At 38.5% G+C, this 26,997-nt stretch overlaps 3 protein-coding genes across 8 annotated transcripts; 2 read left to right on the top strand and 1 right to left on the bottom strand.

The window, feature by feature from the left end:
- The first annotated feature begins 324 nt into the window (after window positions 1-324).
- Window positions 325-2,854, top strand: smim11 (small integral membrane protein 11). The gene is made up of 3 exons (XM_027018476.3): window positions 325-459; window positions 1,160-1,364; window positions 2,670-2,854. The coding sequence occupies exons 1-2, from the start codon at window positions 445-447 to the stop codon at window positions 1,346-1,348; spliced, it is 204 nt and encodes a 67-aa protein (XP_026874277.2). The 5' UTR covers window positions 325-444; the 3' UTR covers window positions 1,349-1,364; window positions 2,670-2,854.
- Window positions 2,855-4,899: 2,045 nt separating this feature from the next.
- rcan1b (regulator of calcineurin 1b) lies at window positions 4,900-15,738 on the bottom strand. 4 transcript variants are annotated; one of them, XM_027018505.3, is made up of 5 exons: window positions 8,425-10,228; window positions 8,226-8,314; window positions 7,801-7,974; window positions 6,729-6,888; window positions 4,900-5,973 (listed from the first exon to the last, which is right to left on the bottom strand). In XM_027018505.3, exons 2-5 carry the CDS (start codon window positions 8,310-8,312, stop codon window positions 5,804-5,806), a joined length of 591 nt encoding a protein of 196 aa, XP_026874306.1. In that variant the 5' UTR covers window positions 8,313-8,314; window positions 8,425-10,228; the 3' UTR covers window positions 4,900-5,803. The 4 variants fall into 4 exon arrangements, with proteins under 4 accessions (XP_026874306.1, XP_026874304.2, XP_026874305.1 ...); XM_027018503.3 differs by lacking the exons at window positions 8,226-8,314; window positions 8,425-10,228 and adding an exon at window positions 15,306-15,738; XM_027018504.3 differs by having other exon boundaries at window positions 8,226-10,227.
- A 2-nt stretch (window positions 15,739-15,740) lies between these two features.
- On the top strand, window positions 15,741-26,539 carry LOC113582629 (chloride intracellular channel protein 4). Of its 3 annotated transcripts, none has more exons than XM_027018499.3 (6): window positions 15,741-15,898; window positions 24,014-24,123; window positions 24,308-24,433; window positions 24,581-24,687; window positions 24,861-25,042; window positions 25,723-26,539. In XM_027018499.3, exons 1-6 carry the CDS (start codon window positions 15,875-15,877, stop codon window positions 25,882-25,884), a joined length of 711 nt encoding a protein of 236 aa, XP_026874300.2. In that variant the 5' UTR covers window positions 15,741-15,874; the 3' UTR covers window positions 25,885-26,539. The 3 variants fall into 3 exon arrangements, with proteins under 3 accessions (XP_026874300.2, XP_026874297.3, XP_026874298.2); XM_027018496.3 differs by lacking the exon at window positions 15,741-15,898 and adding an exon at window positions 16,318-19,030; XM_027018497.3 differs by lacking the exon at window positions 15,741-15,898 and adding an exon at window positions 22,182-22,701.
- The last annotated feature ends 458 nt before the right edge of the window (window positions 26,540-26,997 follow it).

Genomic DNA, 26,997 nt, shown 5'->3' with positions numbered 1-26,997 from the left:
AATGGTCTGTACACTTTAAAGGAAACGACAGTAATTATGATGAACTCATAAAAGAGGACCAGACACAATCAGTTGGATAGTAGTCTACCACTTCCCAGAGGCTATATACAGAATTTTAGATCTGCCGTTCCCTTTTATGGAAAACATGAATAGGTAAATTCATGAAGGGCAACTGCTGCACGATCTACATATAAAATACCAGAGGAATTATATGTTATTTCCGGTGTGTATTATTTGAAGACCAGCGAATTTGCGCTGAACTATGGACAAGACATGGACGTGTTTGACCTTTCAACCAGAGTTCTGATAGGTCCAACTGGAGTTTCTGACCTGGATGTGATCACTCATTGGTTATTGGTACTTTGCCATGCCCCGCTAAGGTCTAGTCTAAAAATAAAAATCGTATAATTGTTTTATTCTTAAAGACCTTAAAGCAACACGAAAATGATTAACTGGCGGGTAAGGATCTTTTTTTTTTTCTTCCGGAGTGTAAGAATATAAATTAGTTTGCTGTTAGCTAGCTAGTAAAGCTCATTAAACTTTACCATGACCTTTAAGAATTTCAAGTAAGCAAATGAAAGGCAAGGAAGATTTTTTGCGTTATAGCTTATATGTTGATTTATTTTTCGAAGTTATTTGTATGTGAATTTGCTCGCTATCTAGTCTTACTGCTGTCATATATTTGACGTGTAAAGTGGTTTTTGTCCGGAACACACACACACACACACACACACACACACACACACACACACACACACACACACACACAAACAAACAAGCTAGCAATCATAGTCGCATTGCCCGCAAACGATTCTAACTGTAATGAAACTGCGTTCACATGGGATATTCGGAGTGTTAAAAAATGTAGTAAAGCAGATTTAGGAATGTGATTTAGAAAACAAATTAAGGTACAGGTGGGCAAGCAGCTGCTGTTCTGTCATCATCTATTCCCTGCCCCCTCACCATATACTCTGTTGTGAATGTGCGAGTGAAGGATACTTGGCCCATTACTCGGGGTGAAGATAGATGTCACATTCTACTGCGACTGACTGTCTGCGTTGACACCTGTAATCTTTATCGTAATGTTTGCCATCAGTTCATTCTTGTTTAATATTATGCGCTGAATTCTTTTTATGCATGTTTGACCCTTTCATTTCAGGCTTTGGACAATGTTCCAATCCTCCTCTACATTCTGGCTGCTAAGACCCTGCTCTTGTGTCTTGCCTTTGCCGGAGCCAAACTGTACCAGCAGAGGAGAGCGGAAGCTGCCCTAAAGCAGCAGCTGGAAATGAAGAGAAAGCTTGCACAGGAAACACAGGAGCTCATTGACAACAAGAAGAATCACTGACTGACTGACTGACTAGGTGAACACAGTAATCTGCTCTCTTGTAAAATAAATTAATATTACATTTAAGATTAAGGCTTTTGAGTGAATGTAGTTAGGCACCTTATTGTTGTTTGTAATGCTCCCAAGAGAGGTACATCTGGTAAAAGATTGCTTGGATGTACAGGAATAGTTTGAGTACATGCAATTTGGTTTTTTAAAAAAGTAAGCATTGTGTAAGCATTCCTCCCATTTTTTTTGGACTAATTTAAAATTACTTAATTTCTTTTTCTATTCTTCTCCATCAACCTCTGTCAGTGCGGTTCCTACCTCTGACATGCAGGTGTCAAGTTCCAGTTGTTCCATATTTTGTTGTATTTGTAGCCATGATCATTGAGAAAACAATTAATATTTTCCTGATTGGGAAAGAAAGATGTCTCTCTTTTGTGATGCAGAGTAATGTTGGCTGCATGTCTTAACAGTTATGTAAAAGTATTGCATGCTTTGGTCTCCAACAAAGGAGGACTAAGGCAATTTTAAAGGAGCTTGACTTAGATGTTTGTAATTTAAAAAGACCTGCAATTTGCAGGTTTTATGATAATGACAGTGTTACCCCTGAGTTGCACACTGATTCTCTGTTCATATAGATATTTGGGCTGTGAAGACTCTCTTTAATGTAGATTTCCGTATGTGGCATTGAAAACACACAAGGCTGAAGCTAGAAAGAAATGTGTGTCTGTCACATTCTACCAGGACTGCACTGTATCTGTAATCTTTAGCCAAATAGTTATCAGTTGATTTCTTGTTACACTGAATATAATGTCCTGCAATTATTCTGTTTGTTTTGTTCAAACAGTATAATGCTATATTGATGTGCAAACAGATGAGTACAGATATTTTAGCAATCGATCTGCCAACTTGTTTTGTGGCATTGATGCCATCTCCTTAGATGGCTCTTAGCCCTCCTGGGTGTGGTCATGGGGGTCCCAGGTCTCAGTGGAGATTTACGTAGATGTAAGGCACACTTTTGCATGGGGTTCACTGTTTGGAAATGTTAGTGGTACAGTCTCTTTGGATCCATTAGGGGTACAGTGTCTTGGGTTTAAAGTTATAAATGATCAGGTAATTTGTAAATCAGGTAAAAGTCACTTCATTTTGCTGTACTGCATGTTGCCTGTCGCACTCCAGAAGGGACCTATGGAATCAGGGAATTGATTCTGGCTGAACTGGGGATAACAGATGAAACCCCACATTTCATCATAGTAATGAACTTTATGGGTATATTGCAGGCATTGTGGATTTGCAGTGTCACTAACCATGATGAAATTTTTTTTTTTCTCCACAGAGTTGTATGCCTACCGCAAGCTGCCAGTCTTTAGGTGGGATTTGGGGGGGTGGTGGTCAAACCTGTAGGAGATGCTCTACCTAGGACTGTAGCATGTGTTTCATCTGGAGCTAAGACAATTGTTGCAGACTGTTGCATTTTATTTATTATTTTGTGCACTTTGTAATAAAAATTACAGTTTTGTACCGTTGGGTCATTTGTAATAGCAGGGATGAGTATTTTTTGTTTACATTTATATCTATGCCATTTAACAGATGCTCTTATCCAGAGGGACTTACAGAAGTGCTTAAATTGTCTATTCAGAAAAGTATCCTAAGCTAGTCACAAATAGGTCTTGTTCATATTAAACATTAACTATAGCAGCATCTAAATTCTATACTTCATTAGGGCTACAAATAACATCAGAAAGAAATCTTCTTAGTCACACTCTTTACTTCACTTTCTGTTTTCCTTCACATACATATATAACTCATGAGGCATGCAGTCAAAATGTCACAGCACATTTTGGAAAGAGAGTACTCTGTAGTGGGCTATGGGTTTACCTCGGACATATCACAACTCCATATCTAGAGTTTCTTCTTGCTTCACTAAAACAGTGTAATAAATATTGTAATACACAATGATTTTTTTTCTTTTCAAGTTAGTTGTTAAAGTCCAATTTCATTTCAGATTCTGCATTTTATTTTTAAATTAACAAATATATGAAATAGGATCATACAAGGTCAAAACCTGAAGTAATCAGTATATTTTAAGCTTAACTTGGAGCAGTCAAGCCGTCTTTTTATTTATTTATTTTTCTTGTTTCCCTAAAGGGTCATATCCCCTCTATAATGGTAACCAATAGCTGGAAAAGCTTGTGTCAAGCAGATCCGTTGTTTCGTAAAGAACCTCATTTTCACCACCAGATGTCACTAAAAGGTTTATTAAGGGGTCTATATTTCCTTATGGCAGGTCAGTGTCCGTCATTTCCAAAGCCGGTTTAGGGATTTGACGGATCTAGCTTTCTCCTGCTTCACACGTATAGTCTTAAACTAATGCAATCATAAATAGGTTCGATGAATGCAGGGGTTTAATATTTTATGTTTTCTACCTTTGAATGTTCACCTTGTGAATGTTTGAAATACGTGCACCTTTTTTGTTTTATCAATACACCTCCTATACACCCACACCGGTTAGTCAAAGTTTGCTAAATGAGAAGACAGAAATCTACAAATTAACTCTTTTTAGTGAGATCATCTTTAACAGGTGTGTTGGGGGTTTAAAGCATTACAAAATGTTTATACTGTGAGTAAACCCCTATACACCCAATTCCCCAAATATCTACTTAAGTGTAGATTTTAATCTAATTACATAGCATGTTCAGTGTATTTGCAATTGCATTACATTTCAGTATGAGGAGAAAATCTTCAGAGGAACCAGCACTTAAAGTTGTCAGTGGTATGCATTACAAAAGGATTTGATAGAATTTGAGAGACCTGGGGTATAGAGTTGAGACTATGCCAAGTGTTTATTTTTGGTAAGTTTGATTATTTCTTATAGCGTTTCTAACAGAAATAAATGAATAGGCTCTAATACAGAGGTAGATGATCAGCAAAGTTAAATCAGTTCACTGAATCAGCAAAGAATCCAGCCACTCCATTAATGTAGTTGTGCTGCTCTATAAACTTGCATTGACTGTACTAGAATTCTTAATATTTTGTTGTTTATATTGATATATCACTATTAAAATTTACTAATTTATGTATTCATTCAACTTAATTTTATATATATATATATATATATATATATATATATATATATATATATATATATATAAAATTATTTTGTTTTGTTTTGTTTTTAAATGCGAGCCAGGCGAATATGCTGATCAAGCTACCTCAGGATGCTCTCCTATATCTTCCACCCAGTACAGAATATTTCAGGTCTAAACTGTCCTGCCACCTTTCGGGTGGAGTGGGTATGGTCATCATACCTTGGGCCAAGGTTTTTCTGGACAACTCCTTTCTTCCAGAGCAATAGTACAATTTTCAAACATAGCTCAAAATGCAGACCTTCAGCATACTCTCATTCAGTCACTGACTGGGTTCGATCAGGTCGTGTACGACCGGATGGTGAACTGGCCATAGTCAGTAAGTCTAGCAACGAAAGCAGTCCATGTGCACAGTGGGGTGATTGGTGCAGTAGCAAAGTGACATATATTATGCTTGTGAAAAATAATTACTAGAATCAGTTTGGTCACTGCTGTTTTATTAATGGGAGGCTGATGCTCCCTTTATCTCAAATTCCTGCTGCCTAAGAACGAAATTAGTTCATTCAAGATATAAATCCTGGAACTCAATAGATAGGGGCGACATTCAGATACCACAAATACTGTACATACAGTACACTACGTTTGCTGAAAATCACAGGATGCATTTCAGACTTCCATTTTCTTGATCCTCTGACAGTGGCGATGACATATAGCTAGTTTCCACAGACAGTAGAGCATGATAGAGCAATTCAGGTAACACAGATGATATGCTGTGACAAATACTTAATAAGGTTATAACATATACCACATTATAAGGCTCTATTTTAAAGTGCATAATATTCTGAGAAGGTTGTGGAAATTTCAGCAACACTAACAATATTTTTGCAGAAGACAAGAATCAACAGAGAGAGAGCGCAAAAGAGACAATAGGCTACAGAGTGGGCCAACATCAGCGCCACCTCCCCAACAGTGTACAGTCAACATCCAGACATGAAGAAACAGCCAGCCAACATCCAGACATGTCCTCTGGGTTAAATAAAAACAACCTTTTTGTCAACTTAAGTAGAAAAAATAAAAGGGTTAGCACACCCCAAGTGCTACTTTCGAGGACACAAATGTAATGATAAAAGGAAAAAAAAAATTGTTAAACAAAATGAAAAGAGTCACATTTCTAAATCTCTGGTTGCATGTAATTTAACCAGTATTAAATCAAACCCATATGAGATGATGAAGGTGAGTACCCCCCACCCGTCCCAAATCAGGAAGAGGTGCTTACACTCACTGCACCCCATCCCAGGGATGGTAGGGAAGGCAAACCACATGACTGTGTCTCCCGGAGCTGGACAGGACGTTCGAGTAGATGAAGTGTCCCAGGCTTGCAGCTTCACTGTTTGACGGATGGGCCGTAATCTGGGCGGCGGGTCTGGATGATTTTGGGGCGGGCGCGCTTCGCCCCCTCTGTTTCTTCCTCACCACCCGAGCTGTCGTCCTCGCACACGTGCACGATCACACTGGGAGTGGTGGTGGTCCCACTGTGGAGTTCATACTGCTCGCCTGCAGCAGACAAACGCGTTTGGGTATGCAGAGTTTAAAGACAAGGCTTGTGTGCAATGGGAACTTGAGTCTGCTTGCAGGATGCATAAATGCATGACATGTTATTTTTGACATCCTGTATACAAGAAGTACTAATGAGTACGGATCTCTTATATCTTGGGTCTTAAGATGCATAACTGACCTAACAGTTTTACATTCAAAGTTTGTTGTTTATTGAGGTGCTACAATGAATACCACTGGAGGTGCACATATCTTAGAAATAAGCTTGTCTCACAAGCAAAAAACCTCTTAAGTGGGCAAGTTCAACAGCAAAGTAACTGACAAAATACTAAACTAAGAAGTCTAATTTAAAGGAGACGGTTCTGAATTGGAATGTATCCAAGTAGCAAGAAGGTGAGTTAGAGAAAACGTGAAGCAGTGTGTTTACATCACTACACAGACCAATGCAGGTGTGCAGCAGGTTAGCTACATTTCTCCACCACCTTGTTTACATAGCAACGGATCATCTAATGCTGCATTATGATAACCTGCACTGATCTGATTCCAAGCCTGACTCCAAGCCAGATTTGTTGCAAATAGCCATCCATTTATTTTAAATAGTAATTTTTTTTTTTTTTGTGTGTGTATTTACTTTTATATCTACTACTAGATTCCATTGTGGCAGTCTACTGATTTGAATCTGTTAATTCTGTCTCATGGTTTAGGTTGTTCCTCGATATGCTATGCATCTGAGACAGCTGTTAGGAGCATCATACCTGGGCCAAGTTTGGAGACGGCACACAGAAGGTCATAATTAATGACAGGAGTGGCATCCTGAGACTGTGCCCAGCCCACAGGGGGGGAGGATGGGGGGGAGATGAGGAACTGCTTCTCCGGCTTTGGAGGTTCTAGTCGAGGACTGCCTATATGAACAGACTGAAGAGAGAAGACCGGGGGGGGGGGGTACAGGGGAAATAAACCAGCAGAAATGAGGAGACAGATAAGGAACAAACATGAAGCAAGTTGAATTCAAATCAAATTCAAAGCACCATATGGAATATAAATCAGTGAGCCAGTATTTCGGTTTTGTCATCTGCTGTGTTTTGACTGAAGTCCAGCTCTCATGACTCACACTGCTATGTGTAACACTTCAGAGTGAGACATGGTAAGTCATTCAAGGTGAGAACAGATATCATCTGTCATGATGTGTCTTTTCATGGAAAATATGACTTCAGTCTTAATGATGTTATGCCTTCGTAAGAAAAACATTTACCTTTTCTCAGGGCAGAGAAAAGTGTTGTATTACAAGTGCTTCTTATATAAGAACCTAGTACTTAAAATTATTTTGATTTGGAGGTAAAAGGGGTAAGAACATTTTCTGGAAATAGTACCTGGCTGTAAATTTGAATATTTTAAATATATATTTTAGACCAAATTTATATTTTTGGACTTTAAGGGGGAAATAATGTACATTTTAAAGGAAATAATAAAGAATTATGGTAATATTTAGTTCTTTCAGCTTTTCAAAATGTCTACTTCAAATTGATATCTTTGATATTTCATCAAATCAGAAAATTAATACATTGAGCTTAATACAAAAATCACATTGGCATAAGCACCAGCATTATAACACATTCGTGATAAATTATTCGTATTCTGTTTTTTTTTTCTTTTTTTCCAGAAAGCCATTCAAATAAGCTCTTAATTTTATTCACATAACTTTGCTAAGCAAATGAGGCAAACAAGGAGCTCCTCTCAGCAGCCAATGAGTATTACATCTTGGATTTACAGTGAATGAAAGTGTCAAGTTTCTGATTCTCAAGTGTGTGAATTCGGCATGTGAGATACCTGAGCGAAATAGAGGCGCATCTCTTTGCCATTGAAGTTGCTCTTGTGGAGGTTCACGCGGGCCTCAGACGCGGCAAGTGCATCCGTGAAGTTGATGCGCACACGCCGGAAGCTTTTGAAGAACTGGAACGAAACCCCGGCGTCGAATGGCCGAAAGAGCCCCTCGAACTCATCCTGATTATGTGACAACAAAAAATAACTGAGACAGAGTGGCTTGTGACCTGGTCAAGGGAAAAGTGTTATGGCAGTCTAGTTTTTAGATAGCATTTCGACATAATTTGCATTCTCCCTAGAACAAGCAAACACACAAGCAAACACGCAAAGAACTTTCCCCCATTTCCTTAATTACAGAGCACTAACAAGCTATTATATGACACATTAAAGCTGCTCTATTACCTAGCAATAGTCTCTTTTCTAAACCTTACCCTTGTGTCTGGGTGGCTAAACACTGCACTGTCCACAAGTGTAGACACCAGACAGAAACGATTGCACTTAGTCGTCTTTAGGAGCATGACTGAAGAAAGTAACATCATCAAACATAAATTTAGTAGCAGCTCCGATGAGAAGTCAGTCAAAATGTGGTGAAGGTCCTTTTCCCAGCAGATATCTGTTAATTCTTTTCACCTTGAAAATTTTGTGTCAGCCTGTTCCTTCTTTTTGTCCACTTCTTTCCCCTTTTTGAGATAAGCACAGGAACCCTAGTGCTGACCTATTTCAGTGCTTTTCCCCGGGCCATCCAGTAAGGAATTTTTTGGAGTTCCAAAAAGGTCTCGTCCTCTGCATGCATGAAACAATAGAAGCCTGTAGTCGGATTCCTGCTGTGGGAATAGGTCAAAGTCTTACTAATACCAGTTTTTCTGCCTTGGCTTATAACAGAGCTGATTTTGTCGAGCACCGCCTCTCTCCTTCAGGCAACCAAAATCAGCAGTCCAACAAGGCTGTGTTTCCTGGTCACATAAAAAGGCCGGCAAATTTCAGTAATTCTCCATTTGTCAACATGTAAAGTCACCTACAAACTGTCATTTTGGAAGTAAACAGAGCAGGACAAATTTGTTTTTTAAAGCAGCTTTTCCATTGCATGTAGTTGGACTTTTTTTCCCTTTAGAATTGAATTAAATTGAATCAGCCTCCTCTCTCCTGCTCTTTGTACCTCTCTCTCTGTTGTTCTCTCTGTCTGTCTTTCATTGACTCTCTTTCTGTCTCTCTCTCTCTCTGTCTCTTCCTTTGTCTCTCATTTTCCATTACTCTGTTTAGTGCTGGCTGATCCAACCGAGGTAGAGAGTGAGGGACTGGAAATGACTGAAAACGCTTTTCTACAGTCAGCTGCTCTCAATCTTTTAGTGAATTCTTTCACTTCTTTCCCAGTGTCCTTTCTTTCCAATTCACTTGGTCCACATGGTTTTATAATTACCATGGTGGTAATGTACAGCTTTTTGTGTCTTTCTCTGAAGGCCAAACCAGCATACTTACCTTTTCTTTGTTGCAGTTCACATTTTACATTTGCTAATATACAACTTCTCTGATGTTGTCATTTTGGAAATAAATGCAACAGCACCAAAAAATAATTTGTAGGCAATGTGTGATATCCATTTTCAGCAAATTCTCTTATTGCATGTGCAAAAAACAGGCACCATTGAGGAAAAACCTTTCTTGGCTGACAAGAGTGCACATCTTTCATTTTGTGTATGTTGCATCCTTGCCTTTTGTTCATTCCATATGTATGTATGTGAGACTTGTGTGTGCATATTTACATTGGAAAGAAAGTATGGAAAGTCGTGCTATAAATCTAGAAGACAAAGGGCATTGTTATTGAGCGCTACGAGCATATTTGGCATCACAGCGCCACGATTTGTTTTGTCTAAGTAGGCTGTCACAGAATGTGTTTTTGGTGTGTCCTGTGTAAGAGTGTGTTTACACTGTGTCAGAGCCATGTCTGTGTGAGGAAATGGAAAAATGGAAATATGAAACCACAATAAAGAGGTGGAAAAAATGCAAAGTGGCGAAGGCACTAGATGGCTCCTCGACAAATGCTGGAGATATTTTTGGGTATACCTCTGTATGACTTAATGAATGTTATTATTTTTAAAGTTTGCAACTCTGCAATGCTAATGAACTGCAAAGAAAATAAAAAATTATTTACTTTCTAATTCTTCAGCAAGAGAAGGACCAGGGTTTAAAAATGTATGTCCTATGAAGGGGTGTTATGGAGGTGTCTCTCACCATTATTTCCAGTACAGATATTCTTATCTCAGTAGCTTGTTATATTGCTGCTATCTAACTTTTAATATATATTCACACTGTTCTGGGAATTTACCATACAGAGATCATACTTCCAGTTAATTAATTTCCAATGTATAGATTACTAACAAACAAGTAAATATTTCTGGAATTTTCTGCAGAGCTACAGAGTGAACTGCTCAATACACTTTCAGCCGCATAAACTCCAAGAACTACCACCCGCGCAAAAATATGCATGCGCTCTCAGCAGCTGCTGGCAGACTATGCCGGTAACCTCAGATGTACGTTCATGTTCAGCTCACATCAAAGGTAAAGGGGGAACAAAGAACAAATAGCTTTAGAGTACTGCACCATTCAAACAGGTGTCATATGCGCATATCTGTGTGACTAAGTCACTCACTGACTCAAAGCCAAGTCAGGCGTGCCAACACACAGCACAGGTACAGCAGTTTCCACATGTTCCACTCTCACACTCTCTGTGTGAGCACTGTGCACTGTGGTGGATGCTGCTATTTTCCATTTCCCCAAGATCAGTTTTGCCATTTTCTATTAGCAGAGTCCACTTCAATTAGCCTAATATAAGTCAGTTCCTTTTTATTTGTTTGGCCCTCTTGACAGCCTTGACAGCTGTAAGCAGAAATTCAGGTGCAAGCAGAGAAGAATAGTGGCAAGTATAGATATAAAATTAGTTATGATTAAAATGGAGAAATCTGATGCAGATCACTTTCCATACAGAGGGCTAAACATGACCAGTCTGGTGTGTCCACCACAGACAGGGCACAACAGAGGCTGGTAATATTTTCCATTTGCAAACAGAGCTGGAGGTGTAGTGTTACATGAACTATAATAAATAACCAGCAGTCTGTAGTTGGATCACTAAAGGTACAGCAGTAACTTTTTGTTTTGAACATATTAGAATCTTGTTAAATATTGTAAAACGATGTTTGGTAACAGTGGAAGAGGGCACTTGTAGTTTTTGCTGACAACCTAGAAACTAAAACACAGAATGATCTCGACGTTTGTGATGTATCATTCGTGTCACTAATCCTAGAAATCTGATGAGTAATGTAAAAATGTTATTTTTGGTCTCAAAATTATATGAAGTCACTGATTTTTGATCACTGAGGTTTTGTCCATGATTCTCACACGGTTTCACTCATACGTGCATTTTTTTCCTTCTTTTTCCCTTCAAACACAACGTGCCATCTCCATTTGTTGACATTTCTAGCTACTTTACGTGACAAAGTGAGAAGAGACTGTATTGCAAGTGCCAACGGAGAATTTCCTGTCAGTACATCTTAATGTCTTTCTAAACTATTGTTGATTTTATTGTTTGCACATGAACTTCATAAAATAAATATAACAGTTAAATATAAAAGTATTATATTTAGTAAGCTCTACTGCCCTGTGGCACACACCTTTTGACTTGCTGCCCTACAGTGCTAAGCGCCAGCCACAGAGGTGGAAAAACACACTTGAAATGCATGAGCACTCATAAAGAGTTGTTGTGTATACAAAGATATGCATAACATGCTTTTCCAAGGTGTAGTGGAACGAGACAAAAAGTGCTTAGTAATACGACCAGAATAGTTAAAGTGTGATATGCGCAGCCTGCCAGGTTTTGGTAGCGCAACATCTGTGAAACAATGCTGATAAAAGTCAGACTGCAGTGTTTGGGTTTGCAAGTTTGCAAGTGCAACAGTGCTTCTCATTTCCTTGACAGACACCAAGGAAGAAGAGGAATTAAGGAAAGGTTTTGTTTAAGAATAGGTTTGCTGTATAACTCAATAGTCTTGTTTACAGTAAAGAGGTGGTTGCAAACCCCATATCATCTGTTATCATCTGTGTGTTTTGCTAGATAGATCTTTAAATTCTAGTAAATTTGTTATATCCAAAATCATTAAAAATTAAGGATAGGTTCTCACACTTCCCTAGTGTGAACTGGAGCCTACAAGCTTCTCAGGTAAACTTACTAAGGTTACCATTTTAGGGTTATAATACTCAAAAATGAAAACAAAAAAACCCCAAAAAGTAAAAATAAATAACAGGTACATGGCTCCACAGTCAGTCACTGGCTACTGCGCATTGGCTGGCATGGGGCAGAATCCCCATGCAAGTTTTTGAAGAAATAAGAATTTGAAATGTCTATAAATATAGTTTCTGTGTTTCATGCCTTCCGATGGTTAGGAGATGCTAACGTTACCCAGACTGACATCTGGTTACATTTATCAGCTGGTAAAAATCCTAAATTTCCCATCTGGGAGCAATAAAGTCTCATGTTATCACCTGGAAACACGTGCCCTGTGTTGTGTTGCTTGCTAAATGTAGATAATGTAGAGAGTGAAACTGCTGCCTTCGAAATTGATTGTTACAGGAACAATCGGACCTAAGCCATGTATTTCAGAGACAGTCTGGATGAATTCATCCACAAACCTCAGAGAGGAAGGCAACTGTACATAGCAGAAAGGAAATTCCAGTAGATAGATCAATGTTTGAGAGACCATGGTATCACAGCCTAGCAAAACTTTGGCTCAAGAAGGTCACAAACCAGCATGGTCTAGTGTTTCTCCTGTTTTAACAATGCTAGTTCAACTGATCAACTTCATGCATTGTTTTTGTGAAAAGGGAGGGAAAACATAGCCTGGTACTCTTGTTAGATATGTGAAGCCTGGCTTGTGAGTAACATGATAAATGTGCACTACAATATATAGTAAACTTGAATTTTCTCTGCATTAAAACATGGAAAAAGGTCTTCTCATCCAGGAAAAATCTGAGCTGGCTAGGTCCAAAGGGAATGGACAATGACCTCATTGTCACTGGAAAAAGTGTGGTGGCAGGGGATTTTGTTCACAAGAGCAATTTAGGTCAAGGATATTTCTAGAGCCTTGGAACTTATAATTATAGGTCCTTTCCTACCAAAATAGCAAGTACCTTACAAGAGGAATAGCCAGAAAGTTACGCTGACCGTACAAACATTACAGATGACAATCTTATAGCGTTACATATGCACCAGTTCTGAGTTGTAACACACCTACTTGGAGACCACTGGCATACCCAGAAGTATGCTAACCTTCTGCAGAACCTCTTGTGCTTGGTGGAAGTTGTGTCAGGCTCTATTCATTTTCCATGAACAGCCTGTCATATTGACAGTCAAGACATCAGTAGCCCTAGCACAAAGGAATTCTAAGCAGGGGGACTGCCACAGTGCTGAAACCCACACTCTTCTGCTGATTTAAATATGATACAATTTGATCTGCTGAACTTTAAAATATAAAAAAAACCAAGGGATTTTTCTTCATATTGTTTTGCATCCTCCATGAGCTAAATAGACATTGTATCCTTAGTACAACCAGACTATTAATAATTTGGAGAGCACAATAGGTTAGTTTGTCATAATTGTTTACACATACGTGGCCTTGACATTCCAAATTATACAAAAATAAAAGGTGCTTTCATTAAAGCATGGCACCAATTTACCCATTCTCAGGGCAACTACACGCTCAGTGTGTTTGTGGTTCATATGGAGATTGAATATAATTATAATGAGGTCTGCAATTTATAAAAACTAATTAAGAAATTAAAGCAGCAAGGTAATGGAACCTTTCCTCTGTCCTCAGATGCACTTTAATGTAGAGTGCCTTCTGTACACATGTAGAGTGCCTTATGCATGGTTGGAATAAAAGATGGACAGAAAAGGGTGTGAAACAATGTCAGTGTTGTTTACCAGGATGATTCTACACTCAAAACATGGTTGAATCAAATACTGATTAGGAGAAAAACACCAATAAACAAATATCTTTCACAAAATATTCATATAAGCAAATGTTATCTTCTCATATAGATTCTCATAGATTTTACTAATCCACGATGTCACATTTGACTGGGCTGTAACTACGAGGTTAAACACATGCCAACCCCTTTTACCCATATCTATTCATAACCAAAGGGAAGGCCAGAGAGCTCACAAATGAAATATGACCAAGGAGATGGACCTTCGTAAGTCAAGCAATCTGCAAAAGCTATGGCAACATGGCTGAAGATACACATCCAGAATGAGGTCGGTCTGCCTGTGAGGATGACCGAGGAATCAGCCGCAACTTCCAGGAGAACAAAGGCCTAAACCTTCCTTCCTCATCCATTTAAACAGTGGATGGGCCACGGGTTTGTCAGTGATAATTTCCTTTGAAAACCCATGGGACTTCATTGAGAAGGGAGACTCCCCAAGCAAGGATGGAGCTTGGAGATGTTCTGAAGAGCTGAAGATGTTCTGCATGACAGTATCCACCCTAATCGCTCCATCCATCATTATAATTGCAAACGACTCACCCAGTGCTGTTACACTGGCAAAGGAATGTTACGCAATGTAATAAGCTGCTGACTAAATTATACGGTGCAACTATGATGTGTTTTTGTGGGGAGAAAAACTATTGTAATTGTATTTAGAAATTGTATTATAACTCTGAGAAATCGTATCATAGTAAACCTACATAATTTTTTTTCAATTGCAGAAGACATTTCATAACTAGTAAAGTATATTTTGGTCAGTAGTTTTATTCATATTACTTGGCTGATAATTTTGGATGACAGTGAATGTATTTATTCAGTAATAATTAAACAGAAAAGACATCGGATTATAAACAGCATTAAATTCATAGTGTAAGCTGTGCCTCATTTTCTACACTATGCATATTTTTCATAAGTTTCATAGTATATTTGAACATCTGCATGACTTTTTACATTTGAGTATGCTCCCAGCAGTGTGAGTTTATTGCCATGTCATGATTGAAATATTGCAATGGAAACACCGAAAAACGTCTGAGGAAAGGTAATTGGTCCATTAGAGCATTATATTGAGTCTGTTTATTCAGAGACATCTTGCATTCCGCCCACTGTAATATTGAACCGCTTTAAATTGAATACCTTATTGTCTTACAGTAATACGCTGACTATGGTAGTTTTACTTTCAAGTCTATCCATCTTTACTGAGCACAGAATATGCAAGTACTTAACATGCCATTTTGAGTGATGTTTGTTAATCCTTGGTGACCTATTTGTAATTAATACCCGACAGCCTTTAGTGGAGCGCTAAATCCACTCACAGATGATGATTCATTGCACAATTCACCTGCATGTAAATCTGTCACAAAACACAGCTATAGTCATCCTGACTATTCAAATGTTAACGGAAAACACCGGGATACACTGTTGCGGTGTCAAAGTTGAAGCTTTAGATCGAGACATCTGATATTTACTGAAGGGTAACCTACCTTTAAACGTTTGTCATTGAAGACCTCTTCAGGGACTTTGCATGCGATAAGCGCGTAGGGCTGGTCGCTAACCTGCACATCCGCTGTCGCCGCCCCTCCTCCATTCTCTGGCTCGTGCATGGCAGATGTAAACAAAATATTCTAGCCTGCACGGTTGGTGCCTTTTCGACGGGAATTGTACACACACGATATAGAGCAGAGGGCTGCGTTCATGCCGTGGTGGACCGGCAATAGCCCTCCGTAATGGAACTGGTGTATTGTCGCGGGACAACAAAGCAATCCGAGCGCAACTTTATCGATGGACATTACAAAATTCCCGTGCCATCTAAAATCTGAATACGCACATTTTTTGCTGCTTGTAATAGTCAAATCATGTTTTCAAACAAACAAACAAACAAAACAGAGCCAAATTTTATTGTTTTCTAAACAGAAAATGACGTCCACTCCACTGGAAGCAAAACAGCTGATATGACGTTCTTGTTTCCGCTGACGCACAGACTGTGTCAGTGCACATCAGTTGGTTAGTCTACATTTTGACGCAGGAAAATTGAGGATAGCTCAATATACATATGAATTCCCATCTGCCTTGCAAGGTTTGTACAAATTAATATTTATATTTAGTTAAGTGTCATATCCAAAACGCACTAGAACTGAGCACATTGTGCGGCGTGCGGTCTGTAGTAAGTGTACAGTAAGCGTTTGTCTAGTGCCCTCTTACGGCACTAATGTTGATGCGCTGCAAAAACGAGGTGAACAGCACTTGTTCTGGCCTTGTTATTTTAAAATCTGCAAATTGATATTAAATTTTAGAAGGACATTCAAATGATGTATTGTTGTTTTTTGTTTTTTGCTGTGAGCCAAATGAAGGATTACCCCATCCACAGGCTAGTCACACATTAAATGTCCTGAATACAGGGTATTTGTTTATACAGTTAGTTATGTAGTTATTTAATGAATCTCTTATATCAAAAAGGGAGAGAATTACTTGAATCACCTAATGGAGTGAAGTTCATCTTTGGCCTTTTTTAATTAAAAAGTATGATGTGGCTTATATTGCCTCCTACGGCAGGTAAGATGCAAGGCGTGCCCTGCCCTTTAAACCGATTAGCCTTGGTCAGGCCAATTCCCAGTAGTGCGGATTTGGGAGGGCATTGAAATCATGTGATGAAACTTATAATCCTCTGGAGGAAAGGGGGGTAGTTGGACAAAAAGAGGAGAGTAAGCCCTAGTTACCTCTGTCTCACAGAGGCTTGACGTGTAGATTGGACAGGCAACATCCCAGGGGCTTATAGCAGCAGTCGCCTGGAGTTGTTCAGCACTGAAATACAAGTTACACACTTTTGCTTCTATGCATCATGGCTCAGGCCAAAAGCGTCATGGATTTTGTCTCCGAAGTTTCTTGCGATACATCGATCTGCTCAGCTATGGGACCTTGCGTGGACCGTGAAGAGGGAGAGGAGGAGGAGACTGAACCAGCAATGGAAGTGGATAAGGATCATTGTATGGGAGGGGAGGACAGTGCAGCAGGGAAGCAGATAGTTACTGATGCAGCATCTCTGCCTGATGTGCAAATGGAATTTGAAGTAACCAAAATCATAGCATATGAAGAAGAGGGAGAATTTGAAGAGGAAAGTGCTAATGAGTCCAGCAAACAAATCGAAAATTCAAAGAAAGAGCTTAAAATCATGGTGGAAAAGTTAGAAAAGGAACTGGAGCAAAATTACTTAAGAGCATCTCAACCTCAGCCCGAGGTTAAACCCCCTGCTCCAAGTGAACTGCAACCAGAAGTTCTTCCTGTAACTAGTACAGGACATAAGGAACGATCAGATTTCACAGTTCAAGAGCACCAATCTCATGAGATGTTCATGGGAACGCTCCAAAAGCCAGATGAGTTAGAACTTCTGTGGAGCAGAAGCACTGAGAAGTTGGAGCAAAAGCGCACTCTTCAGGAGCCAGCTGAAGAAGGACCAGGTGTGGAGAAATGCACAACACCAGAAAAGGTGGCACCTCCTGAGGCTGGAAAGATGGAGGACCTGACCCTAGAGAAAAAGCTAAATTCAGTGTTCTATAATAATGAGACAATGCAGAAAGCAGATGAAGGTTTAAATGCAGCTGAACATCTGACCAAGGTCACTACTGATGAAGTACAACTTAAAGTAGCAGTGTCTGGAGGACTCAATTGGAAACGATGCAATCTTCCCGCAGATAACATGGTTATGGAGGCTAAAGATGTGATGGTGGATGAACATGCAACTGGATGTAATTTTAATAATGTAAGAAAAATAAAAGATAATGGACTCTCACAGCAAGAGGAACAAGTCCCCATTTCTTTGAACTCCAAGATTAACACTATTCAGCATGAAATATTACATTTAGCAGAGGAACAGCCTGATATGTCCTGTAGTGGAGAGGTTAAACATATTCCAGTATTTGACCAGAATATGATAGCAGTCATTGACGATACAAAAATTAAAGAGGAAAGACAAAAACAAATGTCATCTAATGATGAGGCTGAAACAAAAAAGGCAAAGGAGTCTGATGTCCAGCAGCCTTTAACTGCTGATCATGATAAAGGAAAAAATGCTACAGAGAATAAAATAGAGATCAGAGAATCCTTGTGTGGTGAGGTTAGAAAAGACCCAGTTACACTACAGGTAACCTTACGTGAAGCAAGGAATGGCTGCCAAGAAAGTCAGAAATCAACCAAATCCTTTGAAAACATGGTAGCCTTTGAGAGGGAGAATGAAAATGTCTCAGAGACACAACAGCAGATTACAGTAATTAAAGTAGATGAAGTAGCACTGCAGGGGGGGATGGCTCAGAAAGAACATGCTAAGACCCCAGCTGAGCACCAATGGAGCAGCATCTGTCCTGCTGCTGTAACAGAAGGTCTGAGTCATGAACAACCACAACAGGCATTTGAAGAGCTGAGTGAAATGAAGTGGAAAACACCATCCACCAGGAGCAGAACACAACAGAAAGAAGGAGAGAAAGATGATGTTGAAAGGGCAGAGAAAGAACAAGATAAAGATGGAAGCAATGGAGCAGATGAGGAAAGGGAAAAGAGTGTAAGGATGCAGGAGTGGATAGGAGCAGTGTTATGGACCGAGGAAGGAGACCCACTAGAGGAGATCAGTGAGGAGGGAGTGTGTAAGAAGACACAACAGCCAGGGAGTGTCACGAAAGATGAGCCCCAGCTTGTGGTGGGCAGGAGAAGCAATGTGGTACATCCAGCACAGCTGAAGCATGTGCCTAAGGATAAGCACAGGGTGGTAAGGGGAGAAGGCACTAAAAAAGAACAGCCAAGTCCAGCCATCGAAAGGGTGCCAAGATGGGAACACTTCGGAGAGAGTGAGAGTATAGAACACTCTGAGACTGTCACAGAGGACGAGCCAAAGAAGAAATGTAGAGAAGAAGGGCGTAAGGTGACAATACCTACATGGCTTATTGCCAGCGAGACCTCAGAGACAGAGAGTCTGTCGCCAGCCTGGTCCACTACCAGCCGCTTCAGAAATGTAAGGATGGAGTGTGAAGGTCAGAGCAGCATCAGGGTCAAAGGTCAAGAGGTCACGGTGGGGAACGGCATTCCAGGACTTGAGGTGCCACCCCCAACTGTGATGCAAGAGTGGTGGGACACGAAACTCCCCAACATTAGTCCAACTGAGCAGATGCAGGAGAACGTTTGCTCTGATCCATCCAACTGGGAGATCTGTCTCTATGTAAAGGTACCCGTACCCTCAAATATCACAAGTAAAGCAAAATCTCTAGGGTTCACTGTAGCCCACTAATACAGAGTTAAAACTGATTCTGTTTAACACTATAGGGGTTATTTTATTATGACTAATTTTCTTAATGTACCTCTGTGTGTGTGAAAATATAATTTACTCCTGTAATGAAATGTCACATTTACAATCAAATTTTATTTGATAGATTCAGAGCTTGATACAACACTAAAACATTTTCTTTTAACCCTTTTTATTTTGAAAACATAAAACATTTCTTAAATGTGTTCATTAACTATGTAAGTACATTGATCTTTCTGATATCGACTTATTTTAATTTCCACCTTACAGTATACAATATATACATGTTTACCATACAATGTGAACGTCTTATTACCTACTACTTGATTTACTGACTGATTACCACATAAGCATCATATAAAGAAAATATGAAATATGAATGAAATATGACATATGAAATCCCCAATACTGGAATCTGCAGCAGGTCTTGTAGGTGTGTTTCTATATGGTCTAATATGGTCAGACTGAGCTTATTTCACTACACAGCCATCTAAACCTTACTCTACTTTGACCAATTTAAAGCTCCTTGGCATGCAAGGCTAAATAGCATGAACATTTATATTTACAATTTTAGAGTTTGTTCTAACTGAACAGTTTCTGCAAAGGTAAACATGTAGGCTATAATATAATGCACAGTTGTTGTATATATGTTTCTCTTTGGTGTATGCCAGGCAATATAAACACAAATATTGGTTATTTCTGTCAATATTATATTAAATCATATAAGTTCTGTTGAAGTTATTGGACTTTTGGTTGAACCTTAAAGAAAGATTTCACTATGCACTGTTACCAATTACATATGAGGAAAATACTGCAGACATGTCCTTTTAGAAAGATTTGCCCATTTCATTCTGAAACATTTGAAGTGTGCTCACTCTTTGCAAGAAAAAGGTCCAATATGTTACTTCCTTTTGTCGCAGTTCCTTCCACTTGCTTCACTTACAAATATGCAGATTCTTTCCTTTGTAAGACAACACAGGGGTTAAATTCTTGTGAAACGTAGGTGGTAGAACAGTAGAGCTCTAAGCCTGTTAAAAATGCCGCAATAAACCTAAGCTTCTACAAAGCAGTCCCTCAAACAAAGATTTCCATTGTGTGTGTGTATGTGTGTGTATGTGTGTGTGTGTGGGGGGGGGGGGGGGGGGGTGTGGTTGATGCCCTATTTACAGTCTTTAGTCATTTAGGATCATAGTGTAATAAATATTGGAATTAGAAATTGGAAACATGAATCAAATGTCACTAATTATGGGTCTAAGGAGGTTTAGTATTTTAGACTTAAAGTTCTCAGCCTTTACATAAGGTATCCAGCTAGTAAAAGCATTATGTGCCAGTTTTGTTATTGTACTTAAGTAAGTTACCACATAGTCAAGCTTATATGGAGTGAATCCCTAAGTTATCATGTAGTTGGCCCATTTAGTGAGCTTTCTTCTGAAGGGCTTCTAATTAACCCCCTTCTAATTAACCCCTGTACCATAGAGTTCATCACATTATAGGAAATCATCACATTATAGATAATCACTGCAAATATATTAACCATGTGTGACAGGAGCTCACATGAATATTTTCAGTGTCATGTGATCATGAACCTGCTTTTACATCCTTTTATCTAAATACAACCAAACTCAGTATCGGAAGGCATTGCTGTAAATATTGAGGGTGAATGAATGCTTACCTTTCCAATCACTATAAAAAGCAGGTTGGGCCATTAAAACTGATATGTGTTAGGATAGGATGACTTAGGGAGTCAACTTGATCAAAGTGTAGTATAGAAGTGTCCTTCAGTGGGACAAGATTTGAGAAGTTACCACACTGCTGTTTGTCTGATCCACCCCAAAAGTTATTATAAAATGGTTCAACCTATTTTAGATGCGTTTTAAGTAATTGTAAGCAATAGTTCTTAATTTTATGTCATCTGATATGAAATTATCTTCCTCCATTGGTATAAAATTATTTCGTTTCTGTCAACAAAAAGGAAATAAAACTATTTGCCTATTTACCTATGCACTAAGATGATTTCACTTGATAAAGCACTTAACATTTGTGAACGTTTCCAGAAATCTTATTAAAAATAATTTCCAAATGAAGAACTACTGTCAGAGCCTGACAACAACTGTCCATCTTGGGCAGTAAAGAGTGGTTACTGTCCACTGGGTATATGATGTTACTGTAGTGATGAGTGCTCTGATGCTGTTGTGTGCTTGAGCAACAGTATCACCCTTGTCTCACTCCTTGGGCTCAGTCTGTACCCATTGGAGAGGATGTTGGAGAGGAGAATGCTGGCTGATTCTCAGCTATCAAAAACAAACCCAAACCTCCCTTCCATGCAGGTATTAGTGCAGGGTGGAGCACAGTGGGCAGTAGGCTCCTTCTGCTTGGGTTTGTTTCACAGCTCCTCCCTCGTTACTGGAGTCAGACTCTATAACACCATCCTCACCTTGTCGATCTAATATGGACAGTTCTTTTCTCCACTTGCACTGACTACTGTATTCTCTCTGGCCTTTATATTTTTGCATATATTTTCTATACATCTGTATATTTGCACATCCTCAATCTCATATCTCTATATCCAGTACTTTTCATACTGTATGTGGGTGCATATATTGGGCCCCTTTGTAGAATGTACATTTTCTATTGTTATTTATACTCTCATACTGGCTATTAACACATAGATTTTCCACATAGTTGTTACCACATAGATTTTCCATCTGGGATCAATCAAATTTGATTTTATCTCATCTTAAAATCACACACACACACACACACACACACACACACACACACACACACACACACACACACACACTGTCTTCGATATATATATATATATATATATATATATATATATATATATATATATATATATATATATATATAGAAGACAGAAGAAGAATAATAATTATTATTATTACTATTATACTGTTACAATACTGTGTAACAGTAACTGCCATAGTCTATGACAAAATATACTGAAATATTTGTAAACATGCCCCTTACTTTTCATATTAATAATCACTTTTCACAACAGCAGTTGGGCCATCCAAATGCAGTCCTTTTTTTCATGGCTTCCATCAAAATCATCTTTAAGGTTCCTATTCACTTGTCTTGCACATTTTGTGCCTGTCTATTTCAGAGCAAAAAAGCTCTGAATTCCAGACTTGCCCACACAACGAAACGAGGAAAAACCAGTGGATAAGACGAAGGCTCATATACAGGCTGTCTATTGATGGCTGTGTGTTAAACAAAGAGCAAGTGTTTGGCAGGCTTCTAGCTGTCACACACTCCATCCTGAATTTTCACTGGACATTAGAACATCAGGTCACAGAACCCTTCAATAAAATAAACCAATAATTACAGCGGTTTTATTTTGGATGTAGATACTAAACACTATAATACAACAAGTGGATAGTTTTAGTGTTGGGGGGGAGGGGTTCCATATGTAAATAGAAATAATTTGGACCTGCCATTAGAGAAGTCAGAATAGATAGATATCATTCTGTCTTATTTTGACCTCTCTTTCTGGAACTTAAGGAATGGCTTGGTTTGATGTAACAGCTAAAAAGTTTGGATTTCCTACTATTGAGCTGTTTGTGAAGGTAAGGAGTTCTTTGAACAAAATATCGTGAGAAGTGGCATTAAACATTTAATGCAAATGCAACTTAATGAATGTAGGTAGATGAATGTTTTATTGGCTTATTTGAGATTAGGATGACTGACCACAGTGCAGTGCTGGAATGGAAAAAGACCATTTCTTTTAGAAGAATTTGTCAAGTGTTCTTGCAAAGTTCACTTAAAGAACTGAATTGCAGAGTAGTCCACTTATGTATAGAAATGGCATTCTGTTCATAAAACATTGAGCTGAAATAAATTACATTTTGTCCATGCCTTAATTACCATAACCTCTTTTATGGAGCTACAGATTTACCATACAAAGCCTGCAGAACCATTGTAGTTACATTCCTCAACCTCAGCATGATCTAAATCTTCTTCAAAAATATAACATTTATTTGAAGTATTAAGAAAGCAAATTATGTTATAAGCCTATTGTTGAAAGAGTACAGGGGGCCCCAAGCGGCTAAGCTATTTAATGCCTCCTTTGGCTGACACAAATATCTGAGGAAATTTAGCTAGCTTTGTTTTCTGCATGACAGGGGCTACCACTGGAAGCAGACTCAAGAAAGCTAGCAGGATAGATGTCATACAGAAAGTATTTTTATACCACTACCCTAGCTCTGAAAAAGAGGCCATCATATGTTACAGACTAAAGCAAACGCAGAATCACTGGGGCATTTATTTGTTAGTTTGTTTGCATATGCCCTCAAAAATCTACTTTTAGTTAATGATTATGATGTACTTCATGGGTGTTTGTGCATGAATTTGTGCTACCATATCTGAATGGTATTCCTTTACATTCCCTTATCACCCACTGTGATTACAAACCTTGCTGATTAAAGACTATGCCCCCACTCCCTGTTACCAATGCACAATCTGTGTAAAGAAAACTCTTCATTAGTTGTCACTGGTCAGTTTCTGGCCATAGAACTGCTGCTGGCTATATACTTTTGAGGTGGCTGACCACTCACAACCCAGCCGTGACGCACATGTAAATAACCTCCACCAACACTGTGGGGCAGTGAAAAACTCATACCTGTGCAATGCTCATCACTATGTATCAACCATGACTGTGCCACTGCTGTTTCAAGAATGGCCCACCATCCTAATAATACCCATGTAGCTGTGGTAGCTCTAGTTGGATACTGACCAGTAATGAATGGGGTAGAGGTTAGCTGACAAATAGTTTATTACAACAGATGGGCTACAGTCAGTAACTGTAGGCCTGTGTATAAGACAGGTATACCATATGGTGGGTATATATAGACTTCTCTGAGTTTGTACTGTATTCTGCAGGCAGGAAGTGATGGGGAAAGCATTGGCAATTGTCCTTTCTCTCAGAGACTCTTCATGATCCTGTGGCTAAAAGGAGTCATCTTCAATGTCACAACTGTGGATCTCAAGAGGTAGAGAACCCCATCTTTATAAATTCCCAGTTCCCCAAAATCTGACATTTTACAATAAGAATGAGCACTGTACCTTGTTAGTATACACAGAATACATAATGTAAGATAAAGTTTATTTGTGAGAGGTTTGCCTTCAATAAATGTAATTAACTGATTGACTGATTTGTTGGGGTGTGTCATACAGGAAACCAGCTGACCTGCAAGACCTTGCCCCAGGTACAAACCCACCTTTTATGACCTTCAATGGTGAAGTACTGGTGGATGTTAACAAGATCGAAGAATTTCTTGAGGAAAGACTTGCACCACCACGGTACTGAGCTCGAAATGACTTTCTAATGGTCATCCAAACCTTCAGTTTTTTTAATTATTACATAACTGTTATTACATAACTATAATTACATATAATTTTGTAATTATTACATAACAATTTTTGGTCTTTTGTTGCTTGATTCTGAAGGTATCCAAAGTTGGCTTCCAAGCATCCTGAATCAAACACAGCAGGAATAGATGTATTTGCCAAGTTTTCTGCCTATATCAAGAATACTCGCAGAGAAGCCCATGATGGTAAAATTTCCTCAAAGAACTGACTAGCCTTAATTTGTTAACTACAATAAACTACAATTAATTCATATTCCTTAATTTTTTAGCTACATTTTTTATTATGTTTCAAAAAAAGGTAGAAGCAAGGAGTGTAAGTATTTATGGTTCTGTTGCTTATTTGTTTAATGATTTTTTAGGCTTGGAGAAGGCCCTGTTAAAATCTCTGAAGAGACTGGACGAGTACTTGCAGTGTCCATTGCCAGAAGAGCATGATGCCAAAAGCACTGCTAACCCAGGTCCATCCACACGCAGCTTCCTGGATGGACCAGACCTCAGTCTGGCAGACTGCAACCTGCTTCCCAAACTACATGTCATCAAGGTGTTTAACCTTGTTCTCTTTTTACTTAAAAAGTGTTTTGATATTACATTCATCATCTAGACTTGTCAGCTAAGCTTCACACCATATTTATCCAATTTATATAGTAGGGGTGGATCCTCATTGTTAAATCAACATTTGTTTTGGTCTTTTAAAATGGGGAGGAAGATTTACATTAAGCTTTTTATTGACTGGTTGATGGCAAATGTTCTTCTGTTCTGTTCTTCTGTTATTCTTATCACTTTTGTAGTTGTTGATATTTATAAATGTTTATTCTTTTAACTCAAATCTAAATCCAGTCCTGGATTTTGTAATCCTTTATAGTTGATTAAATTATTCATTCAACTGGTTGGCCACTTTGTCATAGATAAAGGGAGGGTGAAAAATCTGTAGAACATGGACCATGAGGACTATCATTTGAATACCTTTTTTAAGCCATATGTCAAATCCTTAACAGTGAAACATCATGTACTGGGTATCTGATTTCCAGAGTTCAGAACCCTGGAATCCAGAAATAGTAGAGAGTAGAATTTATCTGAGCCACATCTAGCTGTTGTCCTCTGTTGTATTTACATATGTACTTAAGGTATGTTAACTATCTAATCCCAGATATGGTTCTTAAGTCATGTGTTATGTAAATGTATAATGCTGCTTAGTAATGGCCTTGTAATACTTTATCTCAGATTGTTGCAAAAAAGTATAGAGGCTTCCAGATTCCGGCTGAAATGGAAGGCATCTGGCGGTATCTGAACTCTGCCTACAAGAGAGAAGAGTTTACGAACACCTGCCCTGCAGAACGAGAGATCGAGTTTGTCTACCTGGATGTTGCCAAAAAGATAAAATAACATATAAATAGATATAGATTTGCAGTTTGTACTTTGGTGCATACTTATGTGTGTGTATGTATCTGAGAGACATTGTATATTATGGTTAGGCATTTTCTGGAGGAATTTTACATAGAGTGTGAAATTGCTGATGTTTTTTTCTTCAGTCAATGGCAGTACCCCAAAGAAATGCAGTAGGAGATGCACAGTAATAGCACTAATCAATTCATCTTGTAAGTTTCTCTCTATTCCAATGTCTCTCTGTTCCAAAGTTTTCATGTATGACACCATGGCCTTGACCTCTGTGAAGAAATATTACTATTTAATTTGTATATTTGTTTTTTCTATTTATCATATGATCTGTGGTTTACCCATACTTTTTTATGTATCATTTTTGGCATTCATTTGATACACAACAAAATTTAGTTTGACATTGTCATAAATTAATTTATTGATCTTGTTTGATTTTGTCTCTTTTTTTTTTAAATATATTGTTTCTTCTGATTTTTTTTAAATTATATATAAAACCAGACAATGTTTATTTCCTTGTTGACTATTTTGCATCTGTACACCAAGCATGTTAACAATGTTTAAGCAAGTTTATAATGCTCTTCAAATTCCTTATGAAGCTTTGAAAGTGAGACTTTAATTAAACTGATTCTAAACATTTTAGAAAGCTTTTTTGTTTTGTTTTGTTGCATCTTTAATGTCTGATTCCTGAACTCCCATAGTATGAGCTTAGCTTGGGATTTAGATCCAACTTCAGTCTAATTTGTTTTTGTAGTATTAAAAAAAGGTCAGATACAAGACAGGACAAAGGGGAGAAGAAAGGTCGGTAGACATGCTGGATCCGAATCTCTCATCATTCTTCTACTTGCCTTCACAATTTTGGATTTGCTGACTGACTCTCCCATGGATTTGGAGAGCCTTGTTAACTGGTCACCAAGGCAACAGTGTTAGCAGCCCACTGAACAATCTAATCACTTTTAAAGCCATAATATCAACAGCTTGGTTTTATGGGTTACTAAATATACTTGGTCACCACAGAGACCACCGCCAAGAGAATTTGGAACAAGAGCTTAAACAAACATTTAGAAAATGTACAAGAGTTGAAGAGGAAGAAGAGCAATTCCA

This window comes from Electrophorus electricus, chromosome 18 (assembly GCF_041902795.1).
Source record: "Electrophorus electricus isolate QZ-2024a chromosome 18, ASM4190279v1, whole genome shotgun sequence".
Classification (NCBI taxonomy): Eukaryota; Metazoa; Chordata; class Actinopteri; order Gymnotiformes; family Gymnotidae; genus Electrophorus; species Electrophorus electricus.
The sequence above is the reverse complement of the archived record's forward strand: the minus strand, read 5'-3'. Positions and strand labels throughout refer to the sequence as shown.